Here is a 21,521-nt window from a genome sequence, read left to right on the forward strand (position 1 = left end):
AGGTGTCTCTAGTTTTACTTTTGGAGCTGGTAAAATCTTTCTGCAGACTCTTTTTTTCCTGAGACATGCATCAAACTCTTCCCAAAGACAGCATGTTGCACTTAGGCTACCATCCAAAGTTATCAGTTATATTGTAAAAGTAAATAAATGACTCGCCTCTGCACCTTTTTATGCTTTTAGTCTATTCTGCTGCAACTGTCTAAAATCCAAGCAGCTAAATTCCAACTATTTTATCTGCCTTCCAGCATACCTCTGTGGACGGATACACTGAACCACATGTCCAGCCTATCAAGTCAAGTAGCAGACAAAACATCCCTCGATGTCGAAACTCCATTACATCTACCAACGAAGAGCATCCTCACATTGGAAATTACCGCTTACTGAAAACAATAGGAAAAGGAAATTTTGCCAAAGTGAAACTGGCAAGGCATGTGCTTACTGGAAGAGAGGTAAGCCTTTCAAAAAAACAAACACAAAGCTGACTGTGTTTTATATTCTCTTTGTCTATCTTTATAATAAGTATTTCTGCTATTCTTTTACCTTTCTCTTCTGAATAGAAGTAGTGCAATTTTTTGTCATCATAAAGGAAGATGCAAAGAGGCTGTTTCAGGATATAGGAAAAGTTAGCTGAGGTGCCTGAGCTTTCTCCCTCTAACCACTCACACACACACACCCCCTTTTTTTTTTTTTTTTTAAATGTAACTTTTTGGTGAAGAGATCAAAAAGTTTGTTGTGCATCAAGGGGTATTTTGGGGCTGGGAGAGGGTCTGTTCATCCCCAAGCATTTCCAAAATCTAAGAGAAATCTATTGATAGATAGACTTCATTGATACTGATAATCTATCGATAGATAGATCCTTGATATTGAAATTGATAGGTAGATCTTATGTTTGGAAGGCCTGGTTTTGTAGTGGACAAGATAACATTCTTCTGTCAGTGTTTGGACAGAACTATAAAACTGATTCCTTTGTGGTAGCATCTGGTGGCAAAATTCTGAGCTACTGCTGGTAGAGGTGAGGAAATTTTGCTTGATGAAATACATAAAAGCAGACATATGTGCATGTTTTATAGATGCATCTATGCTTTTGCTCACAGAGGTGTGATACATTTTTGTTCAAATATTTTTGCCGAGTTTAATAATCCATGGTTGTTTGTTTTTACCCAAAGGTTGCTGTGAAAATAATAGATAAAACCCAGCTAAATCCTACTAGTCTGCAAAAGGTAAGAATATATCATAACATCTGAAATTCTGTAGACAGTTGAACTGTGATCTTTTATTTACATGAGAAAAATATTTGGTCCCTTTGTCTTGCTGAACAAACATCTTTGTGTATGCATGACCTTGGGAGACAGTGGTATCCTACTGTCTTTGCTATATGAGCATGTAAAATTTGTCCAAGGGCAGTTTCCTAGCTATGCATTGCTTCTTTGCTCTTCCTTTCTCCTCCAACTTTACTCTTTACTGACAATAAAATTTCAATCTGATTAGATGCACAAATAGTTTGTCTACATACTAAATGAAGATGTAATGCTGTAAAGGATAGTGTTTTTCTTGGATTTTTCTTTAATGCAATAATTGGGTTTTGTACACTTATAAGCGTGCCAATTTTTGTGGCTTTAATTTTTTTACCTTTGTTTTTATATTCTTTCAACTTTAATAAAATATTTTTTAAATTCAAGGGACCTTTGGCAATTACTTTTTGTGTATAGAATTGACAAGGTCTCAAGTTGTGCGAGGGGAGGTTCAGGCTTGACATTAGAAAGAACTTCTTCACTGTTAGAGTTGTTAGGCATTGGAACAGGCTCCCCAGGGAGGTGGTGGAGTCATCGTCCCTGGAGGTATTCAAAAAACGTTTAGATGTGGTACTTCAAGACATGGTTTAGTGGACATGGTGGCATCAGGTAAACGGTTGGACTTGATGATCTTTGAGGTCTCTTCCAACCATAATGATTCTATGATTCTATGACAAAAGTAACGTAATCAGAACGTTCTTGTTTGTTTGTGCCTGTAGACAGAAATTCGGAAGTCCTTCACAACCATTGTGATAAGTGTTCTAAGAAAACCCTGGGTTTTTTTGTTTGGTTTGGGGTTTTTTACTATTGAACTAGGCATATGTTTGGTTTTGGCTGAAGGACAGAAATATTGCATTGTCCTACGGGAAGTTGCCCGTTACAAACAAAAAATATCCCAAATTTTTACAAATACTAGACTGATGCTTTCTGTAGCTGTAGAATGAGAGAAAGAGGCTGGGGCTTATTGCTATTCTTTGATCTTTGGGTGCCGTTACATTTATTTTATTAGGTAACTTTGGTTATGGGGAGTTATAAACAACTTTAATTCCTTTTTCTTTGATTTGTTTGTTTTAATTTCTCTTCTGTAGTATTTTTGTTTGAGTATCAGTTCTTCAGGATTTTTTTTTTTTTAATTCAACCTACTGTGCAGAGTCCATGCAAAAGCTTTGCTATCCTTAAGTCCTATATCCTAATTAAGCAAATCTCTTTTTGCTGATATTTGAGCTAGTGAAGAGGGACCCACCGAGGTAGTACGTGACCAAGCATACTGGGGAAGTCCTGTGCTACTCATGTAGCTTGTTTCCTACCTAGCTTGGTATTTACACTTGGAGAGCTAGGTGAGTTTGTCTCATTGTTGAGCAATGAGAGGGTTAAAAATGTTAACACTTTCTGGGAAACTAAGTATGAGAAACTTACTTCTGGGATAATTGTTTTAATGATAAATAAGTTGTATTTCACACAACAACATTCAATAATTATTCAATAAATCATTCCAAGTATAAATTAAACTTTCATAGCCTATGAAAGATGCTATCACACCGCACAAGTAGTACACAAAATATTCATGTAATAGGACATCGCTGTTAATTGGTTTTTGGGTGGGAAGCTGATAACAAGAGAAATGTTTTTAGGTACAGTTAGAAGCAGCTTATAGCAGAACTGAGGACAGAAGTTAAATTTAGTGATTTAACCACAATTCCATTCTTCTGCAATAACTGCTAGAAATGTTTATCCCATGCATCTTCTGCTTGGACTGGAAAGTGTGATAATTTGTTGTTATAGTTTTCCTTTGTAACATCTTGATTGTAATTTGCAGAAAAAATAATCTTTGTTTTGAAGCTCTGAATGTCTTCAGCTCCTACAATTTTCTGAGAATGTTGAATGAAACTGAATGTTGATTCCCTGAAAGCTTTTAAGTAAGCTTAAGCACAGTGTTGGCACAGTCACTCAAGCAACTGTAGGTTTTTAAAGCAAGTGAGAGTGGGAGCATGGTTCATCAGCATGCTTAGAATTACTACTTCTGTTAGTATTTTGATAGGTCATTTGTGTATTGTAAATAAAAAAATTTCTTGTTCTGTGAAATCAGTCACTGTAATGTGAATTTTTATAATTTTGTCATCAGGGTTACACTGTACATAGGACTGTTAAATAGTCAGTTTTTCTTCAAGAGGTAATGTTGGGAATGGGAAGCAGTGATAGTGGTATTGTTTTAATAAGAACAGACACTTTTCTAATGAATGTTTATAGAGGAATACTGGAGTATGTTACTGCCACAAAAATACCACTACAGAGTTTGAACCCATCTAAATTAGCATAGTTGAGAGGACAGTCTTTAGAACTTCAGAGCTGGTAAATTGTACGCAGGTCAGCAAAACTTTAGGCCTTCAGTCACTATTGATTGTTACTAATCAAACAAGACAAATATCTAGTGATCTTAGGCACAGGGTCATTCACAAAACCATCCCCTTTCCATTCACTGTAATATAAAGGATACCAAGTGCAAGTAGGTTTTACCATAGTACTTGCTACTGACCTAATTAAGTAAAATGAGTTGAGGCATCATAGCTTCTCATGCACTGTTCTGTTTTGTAAACACAAATATTTAAGTATGTACTTCAGTTGCAGAGAGTGTCATGCAAGCTGGGTCTGTAGTTAGTCATGGGTACGAAAGCAAAGTTTAGTTTGTTCTTAGCCACTCTCCAGTGTTATTTATGCCATATGGTATGGAAAGGGTACTTTGCAGACACAGTTATTTTAACTTAAACCATCAAATGTTAGGAGATGACACAAGTAAGCTGACCTTGTGAATTATTAATTTTGCATCTTTGTGCATGCTATGTGATAGCCTTAAGTTACATTTCTTGCTTCAAGACCTCTATATCTTTAAATAGATAAACAATGTTGAATTAAGGGCACTACCTTTTATTTTGTTTTCAATTTGTTCAGTGTGTGGTTCCAATCTTACTTTGTAAGCACCTGTTTAGAAGACAGAGCTGCTTTTTTGTGAACTTGCTGTCTTGATAGTAACATATTGTACTGACTTAGCTTTTTCCACTGTCATGATTGTAATTTGTTCCCAAATGTAAGTATTTGTGTTTCATCATAACTAGAATTTATATCAAAATAGCTGTTCTATTTTCTGCATGTCTGCTACATTGAAAGTGTCTTCTTGTACTGGCTTCACTAGGGATGTTTCTAAAATAGCATTCTGTTGCTCTTCTGCAAACTGCTAGTGGAGCAGAAGGTGCTTTTTTTCTTAATGGGTTTGATTAGCAAGTGGCATTTCAGATTTTCCCTTTTTAGGGGTCAGCGGGCTTTTTATTCTTTAAACATATCTAAAGCTTCAAATTTAGGTTCTTTCTGTTGTTAAGAAAAGCAGAACAGAAGTAAAGAAGTAGTAGAAGATTTGGAACAATTTCAGTGTTACCTATTGAAAACTGTGCTTTTTTGCAATGTCCCTTCTCAGTAATGATTTAGAAACTAGGGAAACATTCAAGCACATCTTTCAAAGCAAGAAAAAGCCTTGGTTAACTGAAGATTTTTAGTTTGATTGTAGTGACTTAAAATAGTAAATCTTAAACGTAGATGTCAACCTGACAGCAAGTAGAAGCGTTAGCAATGGTGTGACAGAAGATATTTGTACTTACTGCAGTCTGCTCTGAAAAATTAAACTGGAAAAGCAGGAATAAAATTTTCAAGCCTTGGGCCTTTTCATAGGTACACGTTCTACAAATTGAGTATGAGGCTGAGTGTCCTCTACTATAAGTAAGCTATTGAGGCTACAACCCATTTGCAACAAGGAGATGTTTGTTCAAGACCTTTTCTGAATGGTAGCACTTTGTTAAGAATGAAGAGTGATCCTACAAATGGGTGGTGGGGTGGGGGGAGAGAAGTCAGGGAGCACTTACACCTTCTGAGAGAGCAGTATGCTGCTGCTCAAGAAAATAGAGCTGTGTGTGAATTCTGAAAACACTATTTTTTTATCAATAAAATAAATCATTACATAATTTTGCAGCTTGCCTTGTCACGAAAGAGCAGCTATTCTCACTGTTCTGTCCAGATTTCTATAAAATTAACAAACTTGGCTTTGTAGGAAATAACTATGGTCTTGTTGCCTTAGTACATCTCTTCCTTTGCATATAGAGGTATCCTGGGTGTTACTGAGGGGTGTAGTGGCTGTTGTTTACAGGTATCTCTATTTGTAAATATGTAGTTACTGACATAACTAGTGTTAATGACCAGCATGCTTCTGCAAGGGGAAAGGGGAGGGAGGAAGACTTATTGCAAAGTAGTGCTCCATGGAATGTAGAGTTGCAATGTAAACTAATGTACTCTAATACTTGAATACTGTCAACATTTTTATTCAAGTGTTATCCATTGTTCAGAGATTTTCTAGATTGTTTCTGTCTTGTGAGAGAAAATTGAAGGAGTGAATGCTGGCATTTTCTTAATTTGTATAAATGTGCATTTATACTGGACCAAATAAAATCATGAATATACACCAGAACTCCAGAGAGCAGTTCATCTGCCCTATTTCCATCTCGCTCCCCCTCTGCTGTTTTGAACATCTGTATTGAATTAAAGTTCCCTGCTCTTTCTCCCCACTCTGCATTTGAGAGACCCTTACACATCCTCTTGGACCGCAGGGGCCAGGACCTACACAGGGTGTAATGTGGCTGTGTTTGTGGTCTCTACACAGTGCTGTCCCATTATTTCAGTTCTTTCAGCCTTCAAACAATTTCTTTCTTCCTGGGTTGGAAGGTATCTGTCATGCCAAGCAGCTTTAGCAAAACTGCTTGACGTGGTTACATATTAGTGTTATGGAATATGTAAGTTACATCCGCCTAATTTGCAAGATGTCTATACCTGAGTTTCTTCAGAAAAAGGCCTGTAAATGTCATTTTCCAGGTAAACAACTGCTGGAAACTTGTCAGAAGCCGATAACTGCAGAACACGAATTCTTAGGAATGTGGATCTCCCCATGAAGGTGGCAACCTTGTATGCTGTAGTTTCAGTAGTGGGCAGGCAGTTAGGAGAGGAGTTTTGTAGGGAGTACAACCACTTAAGGTTTTTTAATCTTTTCTCAGAGCAAGCCGTTTAGTCAGCAGGTACCTGCAGGTAGATTCCAAGATTTCAACTGTTCTTTCAATTCTTACTCTGCTAGTTTGTCTCTTTCCTTGCTCTCACATGTTTGTAAGGAGGCTGACACCATCCCATCTGTAAAATAAAATAGCCAGTTTCCATTCAGCTTATGCTTGACATGATTTGTGTGGATGAGCATCATCTGAGATAACTTGGACTGCTTCAGCCTTGTCCAGTTCTTGCTCTAGGCATGCAAATGCATTTCAACCAACATTAAAAGTGCCTCTGAGTCAAAATCCCCAAACAAACAAGAAGTCTACCTCAGAGCCACTAACCAGCAGGAAAATACCAGAATTCACCTTGTGGCTTGGTTCAGTTCATTTAGAATAGCTGCTTTCTTTCAAAAGAGACTACATGCTCTTGATATACTCAAGGTGGCTACCAGGACTCTGTACCTGCTTTTGTATCAGAACATATGCTTCAGTTCTCTGAAAAATGGCTAATCAACAGGATATATAATACAAGATGTAAAAAATTTTATTGGTATTTGTATGAAATAAACCTAAGCCCATACTTTGGGTCTTGGTGATGTCTTCTGTTCAGAACTACAGCAAGTAAATGTTTCTTTCATGTAACAAAGTATCTGCATCAGGCCAGAGGTGAGTAATGTTCTGTCTTGAGGAAAAGGACTTTTATGCCTGTTTCCTAATAGGCTTTTTGCTTTATGGAAGAAAAAATTACATATTACATGGAACAAAATTTCATGTCACTGTGAAATCAGTCTGAATCTTAAACCAATTAGTAATTGTTTCTTAATGATCTTTTTTCTAATTTGAAATTATTTTATTTATAGAAGTCTAATATTTTAATCCTGCTTATGAAGACATGTTTTCAGTGCTGTAACTTTTATACCAGCATTAATACATTTAAGTTATGAAATATCTTTCCAATCTTCTGGCAGGAAATGCAGTCTTCCACATACCTGCTTAGAAGCTCTCCTAAGCTCTACCATCTATTGGTTTAGATTTGTTAGCTCCTGACTAATTGATATTGATTTAACTGAGAAACTTTTCCTTGTGCAACAAATTCAAATACTTAGAAAAACAAAAAATACACAAAGAACAGCCTGGTATGATGTTTTTTCATGGGAATAACTGACTTTATGAGGAAACGAGAATATTTGCTAAAGCTAATTCTAGTGCATAGCATTACGTACCCATGTGTTACATTTTGAACACAAGCAAACTGCATCATACTGTTCATATTTTCTCAGAGAAATGCTTTTATAGTCTTTGCTTCCTTCTGAAATTGTTTTAATGGCAATTATAATGCAAGTGGATAGTAACTAGCTTGAAATAAATAATGTAAATATAAAACTGCAATAATATTATTTGATCAAAAGCTTAATTTCAAAAATGTTGCTCTATAGTCTTAACTTGTAGAATAAATGCAGAATTTTAGAAATGGTACGATTAAGTTGCACAAATGGAGGAAAAAAACCCATCAGTGTTGTCTAAGCAAAATAATTTTAATCTCTCCTAACTTGTAGCCTCAGCCATCATAAAACAGAAAGTAATGTGCTGCTCTTTGAGAAGGTGTGCAGTCTCTAGCTTGCATCATTGTGCCCTTTTGCAAAGGTAGCATCTGAACAAATGGGACTAGTTTTGAAAATGGAGGGAGAGATGTCCTCTGAGACATCAGACAAGCAAAACAGCAACAACGCACTTCTGTGTTGAACCAGGTTTCTCTATAAGGAGAAATGTAGTGCTAAGGTGTTTCCAAAATGTGTAAGCATTACACTGAAGTCAGTAAGCTTTCCTTCCTTCGTTTCGGCATCCTACTTCAGCCCAATACAGGACTAAAGAGCATGCAGCACAGTAAATAGATTTAATGATTGGGATACGCTGTTCACTTGAAGTAAAACAGTGCAAGCTTATCAGTATTGACAGCCTTGAGTATAGAGTAACAGAACTATGTAGTCTTTTTGGATTCCTTTCGTTTGCCTTGTTCCCTTTGAACCCCTAGATTAGCCTTGCATCACCTCTTATTTAATCAGTAAACCCATGAATGCTAGAAATTTAAAAGCAAAGACCTCTTGTTTCTAGTTTTTAAAAAAATAACTAAAAAGTAAACCCGCTGTTGTCTTAGGTATATATACTTAGGGCTGTAAGTTTGTCCAGTTGTTTTTAATTATGTGACTCGGGATGATAAAGCGGACTTTCATCAATCATAAACCTTCAGGCCTTCCTGAGAGGAGAGGGGACATTGCTGTTTGCGACCTAGTGTAAAGCTTGGTAGTTGTCAGAAAAGTGAACTCACCCGCTTCACCTCTGCAGAGCGGCAACATTGGGGGACGTTGGGATTCCTGGTATCTAATTCCATTTTAACATCTGGACTGTGTGGGACTTTTCTGTAGTACTACACCCTGTATTTGCACCCACAGTTACGTATGTATTCAGGGTAGTTAGCTGAGCTTGCCAGTCACCAAAGAAATCGGAGCAAAGAGATAACAAAAACATGTATGAATAATCTGTTGGTTTTGGTCAATGTGAAACTCTGGAAAGGGCTATAAAACTTATCTGTGTCTGTTTGTATAAAGCTTCAAAATTTGTCTTTTTGATATATATAGTTGGTAGTGGTTATTTTTATATAATGTATAAGGTGAAGATTATGTTTCCTGGAGTTCACTGCACTATATTTATCTATATTTTTATGCTAATGCTATTTTCTGTGGTTTATGCTGCTCCTTTTTGCCATCCAAAATTGCGTTTCTTACATAACTTTTCCCTAATAAACACAATCTAAGAAAATTGTCCTGCTTCCTTGACAGTTGTTTCGAGAAGTACGAATAATGAAGATACTGAATCATCCCAATATTGGTAGGTGCCCTGCATTTCTGCAAACTTTTTTTTTTATTATTATACCATTTACCTTTTACTGTCTTTGGCTTTATTTTAATGTACTTTACAGCTATGCTTTTGTTCATTAAACTTTTTTGAGATAATAGGACAATGCACGTTCAGTAAATGCTTCATTGTCACCTCCTTTATCGACTCTGCTTGAAACAAGAACTTTGCTCTGAGGAGATAAATGGCTCAGTCCAGGAAAGCCTTAACACAAAGTAGGAGATGCTAAGCGCTCCGATCTGTTGAGGGCCCCAACTCCCCTCTTCTACTGAAATTACTCTTGAGGCCAAAAAGCATGAGTTTCTTAGGTGAAAGTAGCAAAACTCCATTAGTTCAGTCTAGGAAAGACTCCCACTGACTGATATTTCCAGAAAAATAGAATTACAAAGTATGTAATTTTCCCTTTCTGCTTTAGTTCTTTCACCTACCCCACAGCTTCAGGGCCCTACTTTGTGATGACAATTCTTCTGGCTGAGGAGGGCTGGACAGTCTTGTTCCAGAGACAGTTAATGGTCCTGAATTGGCCAGAGGGCTTGTTGCATACAAGGTATGGATGAGATGTACAAGTTACTACATGCTAGGCACTCCCTTCTCATCCCTTGAATTGTTTGTTGCTTTTCCAGCATCTTAGCTTCTGCTGTTTTTTGCTTTCTTGGGGGTGGCAATGGCGGTGTGTTTGTTTTAAATGAGTGGTTACTATTACAATTGGAGGAAAGTCTTTCAGACTTAAAGTTTCTGGTATCCACTTGGTGTTTAGTTGGTCAGAATCTCAGATTTCTAACTGGGAGCAGTTTACTAGCAGAACAGGGAAGGTTTGTATGATCTTAAAGATGCCTGTGTCAAATTAAACACTAATTTCAGCATGAACTCGTTTGTACAGTGTGCATAAACTTCTGAGAGAATTGTTAATTAATATGCTTTATTATCAACTGTGATTTAGAAATTAATTTTGCTTTTTGTCCCCTCAAAAGAATGCTAACCTAAAGGATGTAAAATTTTCGTATGATTTAGCGTTATCACTGGCTACAAAGTATACTTACTTCATGAGTATAATTTTTGTTTGTGCTGTGCTTTTGCTTCCTGCTGCAATCTCTCTCATTCATTTTTCTTCCAGTAAAATTATTTGAAGTTATTGAAACCGAAAAGACATTGTATTTGGTAATGGAATATGCCAGTGGGGGTAAGTGGATTCTTAATTCTGCTTTAAGGATAAACTGAAATATGGAAGCTATGCTGGTTGCATGCCTAGGAAGAATTTAAGGGTTTTATGGTTAACGGGTTATTCCAGTCTGGCCTTCAAAACAGTCCTACCAGCCTTCCCACAGGAGACTTTTTTGCTTGACTCATATTCTGTAAAGTAACCCATTAGGTTTGTGCTTAAAGGTAGTTACAGTTCTGAGATTTCTGCTGGAATATCAGGAGATAATCTGCTGCCGATTCTGGCAAAAAACTTGACTCAATATTTATCTGCTATATTTAGGCAAGTACTGGTGCCTCATTTTATCTTGCAAATGTGTGCCAAAGCCCTTGGAGAGGCAGGTCCGGGGGATGGGAATAAGGAACACGAGAAGGGAGACCAGCAGGATCACAAAGAGCGAGAGGGATAGTGGGTGCCTGCTTGAGAAGCTGCTTAGCATCTGAATGGGAAATGTTTGAATGTGGGAAGGGAATCCAGTGAGGGCTAGTGACCAGCTGGGAAAAGCTGCTCCTCAGACAGTGCAGAGATAAGGATCTGAAAAGCGTTTGAGCAGCTTTATTGGAAAGAGAACAAGAAGGAAAAAAACAGAAGTAATACAGATACTGCTAAGTGAAGCTGCTAGAGATACGTGAAACAAATCTGGTACATAGGAAGTTGCCTGTTTCCCAGTGTGTCTTATATGCAGTATGAATGTTTTCCATGATTAAAGCAAATTTTTGTTGTTGTTTCACAGTGTTTTCTACGTAAATTTATTTTAAAAATTGAAGAAGCCTTAGTATGAAGGGTTCTATTTTTTATGTTTCTTGACTATTAAATGTCTGAAAAATGAAATGCAATGCAAACAGTAAAAGACTTTTTCCTGGTTGCTTCTGATTTACTTTCCTTTCAAGAAGGGGAGGAGAGGGAATGTTGTTTTCAAGCATGATTTGATTGTATACGACAGTGAAAAATAAAACCTGGGCAATAAGACTGATGTTTTCTCCTTGTCGTGGTCAGGAGAAGTATTTGACTACCTAGTTGCACATGGAAGAATGAAAGAGAAAGAGGCTCGTGCAAAATTCAGGCAGGTATGAAATTAACGTTCACTCTTTCTTTTGTTTCTATTTATGGTGTTTTCGGATAGACATGAGTGTGAGCATACTTCTTTTACTTAAAAAAAAAAAATATTCATTGTTGTGATAATGTTTATTAAAGCTGGAGTGGAAAAAAATCCCTGAAGAGGAAAAATATCTGCTTCCTACGTACTATCTAAAAATAGTAACTGTTTTACATTCTTTTTTAGTGGATGTTCCTAAGAGCCACATTTTTATTGTGACTCACTTGAGGTTTTAATCCTTTTCTGAATATTTTAAATTTAACAGATGTTCCATCTAGAGATGTTGATATGATGACATGTATTGCTGTGTCATGTCACACTGTTTTATATGAAGGGTATTCTGTAACAGGTGTTTGCATTCTTATTACAAACTTCCTCATCTTAATCTTTTTCTTACCCTGTTTTTAGTCATTATTTTTTTTAAAGTTTTAATTAAATAAACAAAATTTAGTATTTTTCAGAATTAAGATATATAATGACATGTAAAGAAACTGCTTTTAACTTGCTGATTCAGATTTGGGTTTTGTTATATGTGTATATGTATGTGAAAGATGTATATGAAAATGTTGAATGAACTATTCTTTTGGGGTGAATTGTGGAGATAATGCTCCAGATATTTCAGAAGATAAAGTCTGAGATCATATATCTGGCTATTGGGTTCGGGAGTGGAATAATTTCCTTTTATAGTTATTGCTATTGGGTGATCGGCATTTAAAGTAGATGGTTCTTCTGTTACCTTGAGGAGTAGGTATTAAACTTTTAATACAAAAATGAACTGCTTTTAGAGACTTTTTAGTTTTAGTATTTGAGCTTTAATGAAACTTAGACGAATATTTTCTAAAATGAAAGCTTTATTTATTAATTTCTTATGTTTCACTAAATCGTATCAGGAGCCAAAATTGCTAAATTATATATTAAAACTTAGATTGAAACAAAATATTTCACTGATCATCTTGGTGTTTCAGATTGTGTCTGCTGTGCAGTACTGTCATCAGAAACGCATAGTTCATCGTGATCTTAAGGTAGGCTCTTATTTATTTTTCATTTTGCTGGTTGACACTATAGACTTAATTTCATTCTATATACTTGCCCTTACCACTGTCTCTGAATGCCTCAAACATGTGAATGAGGGAACTAGCACTTGTATTTTATTCTCAATTTTCTGAAGCACAAAAATAACTTAGCTTGCCTACTGGAACAGGGGAGAGGCAAGAATAGAACATGTGTTGCTTTCATTCCAGTTTTGGCTTTAAGGAAAAGACGCTCTCCAAAGAATTAAACCTGTTGACATGCAGGTATCTACACAATGAAGCTGCAGAAATTCAATGATACCAGTCAGCACTACTTTAATTAAAATATTTTCATTCAAAATATATTGTAAGATATATAAAATGGTCTTTTCTTAGTGATTCATGAGAAATATGTTAGGTTTCTAATCCATTTGAACTTCTGGTGTATACACTAGTGTTTAATTCAGGCAGAAAAATAAATTGAAGGTAAACAGAAATTAGTCAAACTTCCCTTTTTTTGATGCTTTCTAGTAATTTATCTGTATAAACATACCGGACCATGTTAAAGAGTGCAGCAATTGCAGGTACAACCTAAGCCTTGAGTCTGAAGTTGTCTTCATGCCAAGTTTAGATATCATGGGACTTGGAGACAAGATCTTCACCCACTTAAAAATTGGCTTATGCTCTTTCTTTGATGTCTTTGTACATTTACAAAGAAAACACTGGTGTGGGTTCTTTTTTACTGATGTATGTAAATACTTGTGAAAAGCTGAGGTTGAGTAATTCCTAAGGGTTTTTTTTCACCAGTATCTTTTGTCTTAACTTTCTTATAATACGCTGCAACATGCTCTAAACCTCTTTCTTACAAATCTGTTCCCTAATACTTGTCAATCTGCCAGCTCCTGCCTGTGCATATGGTGCTGGATAATACACCCTTTACTGCTGAGTCCTCCCTGCCCCAAAACCATTGTCATCTGATGATGGAGGTGCCTGACCAGCACTCTGAAGTCAGAATGCGAGGAAGGAAAGGGCTGGATCTTATGCAAATATTGTTGGTTTTGTTTGTTTGTTTGTTTTTTAAAAATTCCTCCCCATCTTGCGTGGTTGTTTGGAGCCCATGAATGTTTTGTCAAGCTCCCTGCTGCTTAGTGCAGCCACTGTTGTTGAGCTTTCCAGAAGGCTGCACCTAGGGACCTATTGGCTTGGCTGGACAAGCCGCTTTCTCTGGTTGTCTCGGCCCTATACGCTGGGAGTAGGGAGCCAGCCACTTCCTCGTACTTTCCTGGCACTGGCTTGCTCAGCTATATTGTTGAGTCTTACTGCATTAACCCCTGCAGTTATTTAGCATCCTACATCTCACTTTTTCTCCCAGAGCCCATTACAGCCTCGACCCCTCATTCATTTCTTAGTTCCATAGCACACATACAACTCACTGCATTGCTCACAGGACTATCCAAAACTGCTTCACAACATTCACGCAGGATCCCTTTTACCATCTGTCACCAGTACTCTGCTGCTATCTCCTTCCTCTTTGCAAGGCAGGCAGGCTCCAAAATAATTTCTTTGTTTGCTTTTCTCTCTCGGTTCTCTCTTGGATGAATTTGTGCTAGACTCATTTGAAAAGTTCGGTGTTAGGTGTGATTGAGAGGAAGTCAGCCTAGCAAATGAAAAGTACATTCCCCAAAGAAAAAAAGGCTAAATGTATGGCTTTGAGGAGGTGTTCTCACTTCATCTCTTCTTTCCAAATGTTATGTGTCATCTATCTTACTTAAAACTCTTCTCATGGAGCTGCAGAGAAGGAAGAAGCAACTTTAAAGTTTTGTCTGCATCTGCTTGTGTTTACTTCCTCCATGGTATCAGCACGCTGAACAATTGACATTGTTAGATCTCTGCCTTGCGGTGCTAGTACCACTTTGGAGATTTTTTGATAAGCCTTTTTGGCTTTAATAACAGAAAGGGTAAACTCTATCTAATGTAAGTTACTTCAGACTAAACTAGGAAGAAATGTAAGAAAGTGTGCAAGTTTGTGCAGGCTATTCTGGCATAAGAGGAGGGAATGCAAGGCCCGTGGATACTTAAACTGTCTCCTTTTCATTTTCTGTGATTGTAAGCAGCTTGTGTAGAAAGGGCTATAACTAATTCCAGCTTTGCTCATCCTATGACACATAAAACTTATCCTACCTTTTCAGTGACTATTAATACTTTTTGCTCTAAATATGTAACCAACAAGAGCATAGTCTTTCTATTTGGCATATTAAAAAGGGGTTTTTTTGCGTTTTCGGTTTGAAGTAAGGAACCTAAAAGCATGGGGTACTTGGATAGCAGAGTACTGTTGAACTAGGAGGACTATTGTAATCGCAGAGCAGCTGCACTGACAGTAATGTTTTCACCACAAGGAAAATGAAGTCTTTGTGCAGTAATGTAGAAGGCTGTCAAATCTGGAAAATATCTCTGTGAGTCTGTCTGCAGGCACATCAGCTGGAAACAGCTGACGTTACAGGTCATGAATTGGGAAAATAAAATATTTTCCAGGATTAGGATAATTAGTTTGTAAAAGTGGGCTGTATTTTACTCCTGATAAAGGCTTAAATTCTGTTGCACAGCTATTGACTTGATATACTGGTAGTTAATTGTCTCCTATTCTGTTCATTGAGTGCAAGTGAAATTATTAAAAATAAAACAAAACCAACAAACCAACCCAAATGAAATCATGTTTATCCTTTTAATCAAAGCAACTAACAAATTGATGGCTGCTTCTCTGATCCTGAACTAAGACATTTTTTTCTTTTATTTTCTGGGCTCAATTCTGAGTGCAGCATCCAATGAGAGTTGTCTGTGTTTGCTATAAAACTAATGTTTGGCAATTAGGTGAATCCTCTGCTCTGGCTAATGTCTGTCCTCCTGTTGAAAAGGAAGGATTCCTGCACTGCTCAGTGCTGCTCCTGTGTTGCTGACACTGAGATCAGGTGTCGGAACCCAGATGAGTAAACATTGCCCAGTTCTGCTGCACTCCTTGCACAGCATCCTTGCATTTTGAGAAATGCACTTCATTTCTTTCCAGTAATACAGTCATATTTCTCTAACCTTGCTCTTGTAATCTCCTGACCTGCCCTGTGATACTAAGTATAAGATACTGTTTAGTGACTCTCCAGCTTCCTGAATACTTGCATGTGTGTATACCTGATGCATTGTATTCACATGATGGTAGCTGCACAGGCATTAATATTCTTAAATGTGTAATACATGCATTTTTTTCATATACAATGTAATACTTGAGTGTTAAACACCTTGGTGTTATTGCTAAAGCAAACACTAATAACAAAGGGGAGAGAATTTTTTGGTACAGAATGCTAAGATACAGCATGTAGCTTGAAGTGTTTCATCTTGTAGGTGGAAAAGATCTTCTTTTAAAGTCTTAAATCTCTTCTAACATTTATCCCACCAAAATGGTAGGTGATGTCTGGGATTAAATTTACGCTCTTTGGCATCAGAAGGTGGCATGAACCTGTCAAAAGCTGAAACTGCTATTCTGAGATGTCTAGATACTTCAGTCTAAAGCTGAACTAAGTTATTTCTTCCAGAAAAGAAAATCTTCATAGTTGATTCACTAGCTGACTTTCAAGTCTGTTTAGCTGCTTTTAACAGTTATATTTTCCTGAGTAAACATAGTCAGTTTTCTCTCTTTATAATGTATTCAGGGGGATTAGTTTCCTTTGTTCTGCAAGAAAGATACAGATGGTGAACCATTTTAGAAAAAGAAACATTTTTGCATTTATTGATAAATGATATGCTGTAATATATTGATCTTAGTCTGATACATAAATTGTCCTTTTCCTTTTTTATGTTTCTCTTAGGCAGAAAACCTTCTACTTGATGCAGACATGAACATTAAAATTGCAGACTTTGGTTTTAGTAATGAATTTACAGTTGGTAATAAACTGGACACATTTTGTGGAAGCCCACCTTATGCCGCTCCTGAACTTTTCCAAGGAAAGAAATACGACGGTCCTGAAGTGGACGTGTGGAGCCTTGGGGTGATTTTGTACACACTAGTAAGCGGATCATTGCCATTTGATGGTCAGAATCTAAAGGTACAGTTACAATGTGAAAGCTTGGCTTTTACTTTCTTTAAATCTTCTATGTCATTAGTAGGCTCACCTTTTAAAACTTTATTTTAAAGGAACTAAGGGAGCGAGTACTGAGGGGGAAGTACCGCATTCCATTCTATATGTCCACAGACTGTGAAAATCTGCTTAAGAAGCTACTAGTACTGAATCCAATAAAACGAGGCAGCTTGGAAGTAAGTAATTTCATCTTGGGGGGAAAAAAGGCTTTTCAGATTAAGAAAGAATAAAATACAATAATTGCTTAAAACTTCTATATCTTTCACTATAGGTACTTTCTTCCTAATTTAAGGGCCCAAAAGTCTAGTTAAAAAGGAAATGTCTCAGAAACAGTGCAGCTTGAAAATAGAAAGTGTTAATGAATGAAAGTCTAACCTTGATTGCAGCTGACTAAAGACTATCACTTAAGAGCACTTCAAAGTGCAAACTGCTCCCACTTGTTTCAGTCAGATAATGGAGCTAGTTCAAAATGTGTGGAAGGCAAGACAAGATTGTAAATACCTTCTGCTTGGAGTTTTTCAGAAAAACAAAAACAGCAGCAGGCAGTACTATAAGCATTTTTGACTTAACTTACCATTTCCATCATGACTCCTTAAACAGGATAGAAACAAGAAGAATAACTGTGACAGAAAACAAAAAAACATGGGATTTTTGTTTGTTTTAGTGCCATAAGACAAACACTAAGAACTCTTTGAATAATAAGCTAATAATTGCTAGTTATTTCTGTTCAGTCCTTTCTTTTCCCTCTTCTGGTAGCTTTGTTTCTGAACAGCTGGGAAATTAACACATACAGTTTTTAGCTGAGGTATTGTTATTTTGAGGATTTCTACTGAGTTTTGTTGTTCGGGGGGGTTTTTGTTGGTGGTTTTTTTTTTTTGGTTAGTAAATTAGGTTTCTCTTCATGGGATGCAAAGAATATCTGTGCATAATTTGTAAGGTGTCTAAAAGGTTCAGTGTTTTTAAGGGGCTGTTTTGTTCCAAGATTGCTGTATTGGCATGTAGTTATTGCATAACTCTGGAGCTGAAACTTAACAAGTATTTTGTGTAGAGTTCACGCTAAATGCTGCTCTGTTCTATTTTGTGTATTCTTTAACAAAGAGATTTTTTTTTTTTTTAAATAACATCTACTTACCATAGAGATGGAAGTAGAGCAGAAGATAAATAGAATGGTTTTAAAATAGTATTTGCATGAGTTAATCACCAGTGACTTTTGTTTCATCTTTGTGTGCATACTTGTGCAGCAGTGGATGATGTTCTAGAGAATAAATCTCATTTGAGCAGCTTTTTATTTGTAGTGGCATGACTTATGCTTCCTGGCATGGATGCTACCTGTGCAAGGAAGCATGTATTTACTAAACTTTGTCTGCATGGAACTTATTTCAAGCTAATGCTGGTTTGTGACTTCTTAGAAATAGTTTTAACTTGAATAAATCTGTGCTGTGCTGACGAGCGTAGCGAATGGTGGCTTCTGCTTTACTGATGTTCATTAAATATGTTGTATTTAGTATTTATTACAGTCTAGAGGACATAACAGTAAGAGCATAGTCACTTGAAGATGGTGAAAGATCGCTTTTTTACTTGTCATGTTTAAGTTTTAGGAAAATAGATTTTCCTTTTATTGAACTTTCCTCTGGATTTTCCACAGTTTCTCTTCAGATCTAATTTTACTTTCTTTCTAGATATCGTAGTGTTACCCAGTTCTTCTAAAATTCCTTCCTGTCCCTGGGAGAGAGGTGTTGGATAGCAGCCTCACTGGAACGGCATAGTTGTCAGATTGTATGGAAGAGAATGAGTAAATGTTATATGTGATGGGGAGTCTTGAGCCAGTACCAAAATACTGATGATAACGGGCATTGATCAGTATGTTAATCTGAGGGAGACAGACATCACAAACTTTTTTTAAAATGAATGTTCCTGAAATCGCATTTATTGAATTAGAAAGCTGTGGTACATGGCTTGGAAAGAAATGACTATTTCTTCTGTCTGAGCACTTCTAAAAACACGTATTTAGAATGAAAGTATATATTTATTAGACGTTTCTAAAAGTGGGAAGACAGTATCATCTTAGAAAGTATATATTTATTAGACGTTTCTAAAAGTGGGAAGACAGTATCATCTTAGGTGGAGAAGATTTTTGTTTGTGTCCTTTAATTATTTGCTCAGTCCCAGCCATACACCTGCTTAGTTCCCATGCATGTTTTTCCCAGACCATCCAATAAGATGTTTGTCAGTGACAGCATCAAAGCTGAGACCAACATAGAATCAGCACTGTATAGGTTAGGATTAGCACTTTTCTTCTGGTAAGGACCAGGCAAATTTTTATTAAAGTGGTTCATTTAGACTTTTTCATGGTAGCAGCAGAGAGAAGACATTTTAGAAGCAAGAGAATGTTGTTGTAAAACAGTAAATCTTCGCAGGAAGAGATGGGAAAAATGCATGATCAGAAATTATGTAGATCTCTCTTAACTATCAGGATTTCAAAAAATTCTTCCTCCCCCCACCAGTCTTCAATTCTTTGCAAAGCAACACTATGTGGAATTCCCACAGAGCAGATTTATGCTTACAAAGAGTAATAACAAATAATTTTGAGATGGACAGGTCTTGAGCCAGGCCAGATTTTTATTAGATAGTTTTCCTGAAAACTGAGAGGAACCTCGTCAATAATATATAGTTGGTTGAAATTCAGTTTGGGTTGATCTTTAAGAAATACAGTTTGAGTCAGATCTTTAAATACCATGACCAAGGCTGCTGCTCTTTAATCAGCTGACTGGAAGCCCAGCTGAACTTACACAGATGTCATTTGTGTCACTTCAAAATGCTTGATTGCAAGAGCCTGTTTTAAGAGTTGTACAATAACTCAGTACGCCTATGAGATCATGTATTTAAAAGACAGAAGCTCGCAAAAGTTTAGATATTTAACAGATGGGAACCTAGAGCAAATTACATTGAACTATAGATCTACCTACTGGAGAGACATGAAAAACTCTGAAGGTGGGAGTTGTTGGTTTTGCCTATTAACTCAAGAAGGATCAAGAAAGGGAGGTAGGATTTGAGCAGTGTGATTCCTGTCATCCAAACATCTCATCATGCTTAAACTTTAGATTTAATTAACAGTATCTTTAAGAAATTGTAATTGCAGATACTACATAGTACTCTTTGGGGAGTCTGTCATCTTAGTGCACGGTACAAATATGTAACCAAAGTCTGTTGTCAAATAGACCCATGCTCTGGGTGCCAGAAATGCAATACAGCAATATGTGTTCACAATCCTTTTCCTTTTATCCCCCTCAAAAGCCAAACAATCAATTCTGTGGCAGAACTTTGAACAAACCTTTAAGTCTTCTTGTCAGCAAAATGTTAACTGGCCCAAGTACAAAGTTCTGTATTGTTCTTGTAAAGATACAGCTATTTGGGTCTGTAATTTGTCAGCAGCACTACATACAAAGAATTTGGTTATATCAATGGAAAATTGAATCTTTTGCTCTTTGTGAGAAATAACTTAATTTGATGTTTGTGAGGCATATTTGGAGCCTGTGGGAAACTTGACTTGCTGGCACTTGTTTAGCTCTTCTGTCAGTCCAGTGAGCAATATTAGCATCTGTCCCTAAAGAGGCATGTGTGCCTGTTGCTGTAGGAGGGAAAATTGTTTTAGCTGTTTTAAAGATGAATATGTCCTTAAGGAGAAATTGTGGTGGTGGTTAGAGATTCCAGCTGAGCAATCTTGCAGGCATATAAAAGACCCAGGCCACAGCAGAAGGAAATTTTCCAAAGAATGCAGGAGAAATCTTTAAAATATCTGCATGGCATAGAGAGAGTTAAGAGGCATTTTTCCCTCCAGCCAAACTGTGAACATATTTGGGTCAAGTGCAGTGAGAAGATCCATAGGAAAAAATGACCAGTTGGCATCATGATCTTGAAACAAATGACTGTAAGAAGCATCAGCACGCTCCTGAAATATTCCTTAGTTTCTAAACACTTCTTTTGTTATTATTTGAGGGAGTTATTTACTGTAGTACAGTTGGTATTGTAGTAACATCTGGGGATCTTAACCAAGATTAGGGCATGAGTGTCAGGCACTCGGCAAGACAAGATTAAGAGACAGTGGAAGTGAAGAGTACAAAATGGAAGATTTTTGGGTGTTAGAACTGCAGGGTTTTTCTCTCCGTAGTTTTTATGATATTTTGGGCGGGGGGAGGTGTATCGTAAAGGGTAAACAGTAGCGGGGAATGAACTAATGGAAACAAAAGAATGTGAAAGACAAGAGAAGAAACTGTGAGATGTGAGCGGCAAAGATGTGAGGGAATGAGCAGCATTCAGATTATTAAGAATTTCAAGTTGTTTTTCCCCAGACCAGCTAGCACAGATTTAATCGGATATGGTAAATGGCATATTGACCTAAAGGTCATTTCTTTTCTTAGCAAATTATGAAGGATCGGTGGATGAACGTTGGCCATGAAGAAGAAGAACTAAAGCCATATACTGAGCCTGAACCAGATTTTAATGACACCAAGAGAACAGGTAAGATTTTTACAAGGATGTTGCATCTCATGTACGTAGGCAATTTTATCTTGTCAGTCAAACTAAACTCTTTTATTGAATTTGAGAATACAATCTCATCGTACAAGTAAAATGTTTCCTTTTTATTTAAATGAGAAACTTCATTACAATGCCCTCCCTGTAGCTACTGTTGTAACTTCGCTGAGCTGACATGAATCTACAAGTGCAGCAAAAGACAAATAAGGTTACAGAATTAACAGGCAGAAGGAAACAGGTTTTGTTATGAGGGCCATAATTTTTGTCCGCTGTGATTAGG

The 21,521-nt window shown here is 36.8% G+C and overlaps 1 protein-coding gene across 1 annotated transcript in view; it reads left to right on the plus strand.

Annotated features, from left to right (window-relative positions):
• Window positions 1–251: 251 nt before the first annotated feature.
• MARK1 (MAP/microtubule affinity-regulating kinase 1) overlaps window positions 252–21,521 on the plus strand; it is a 36,411-nt gene continuing 15,141 nt past the window's right edge. The window contains exons 1-9 of the mRNA XM_009697496.1: window positions 252–449; window positions 1,167–1,220; window positions 9,205–9,253; window positions 10,395–10,460; window positions 11,475–11,545; window positions 12,540–12,596; window positions 16,439–16,675; window positions 16,765–16,884; window positions 21,127–21,226. Of these exons, the coding sequence (XP_009695798.1) occupies window positions 9,226–9,253; window positions 10,395–10,460; window positions 11,475–11,545; window positions 12,540–12,596; window positions 16,439–16,675; window positions 16,765–16,884; window positions 21,127–21,226 (679 nt within the window). The 5' untranslated portion in view covers window positions 252–449; window positions 1,167–1,220; window positions 9,205–9,225. The remainder of the gene's footprint in view (window positions 450–1,166; window positions 1,221–9,204; window positions 9,254–10,394; window positions 10,461–11,474; window positions 11,546–12,539; window positions 12,597–16,438; window positions 16,676–16,764; window positions 16,885–21,126; window positions 21,227–21,521) is intronic.

Source organism: Cariama cristata, unplaced genomic scaffold (genome assembly GCF_000690535.1).
Source record: "Cariama cristata isolate BGI_N322 unplaced genomic scaffold, ASM69053v1 scaffold22133, whole genome shotgun sequence".
Classification (NCBI taxonomy): Eukaryota; Metazoa; Chordata; class Aves; order Cariamiformes; family Cariamidae; genus Cariama; species Cariama cristata.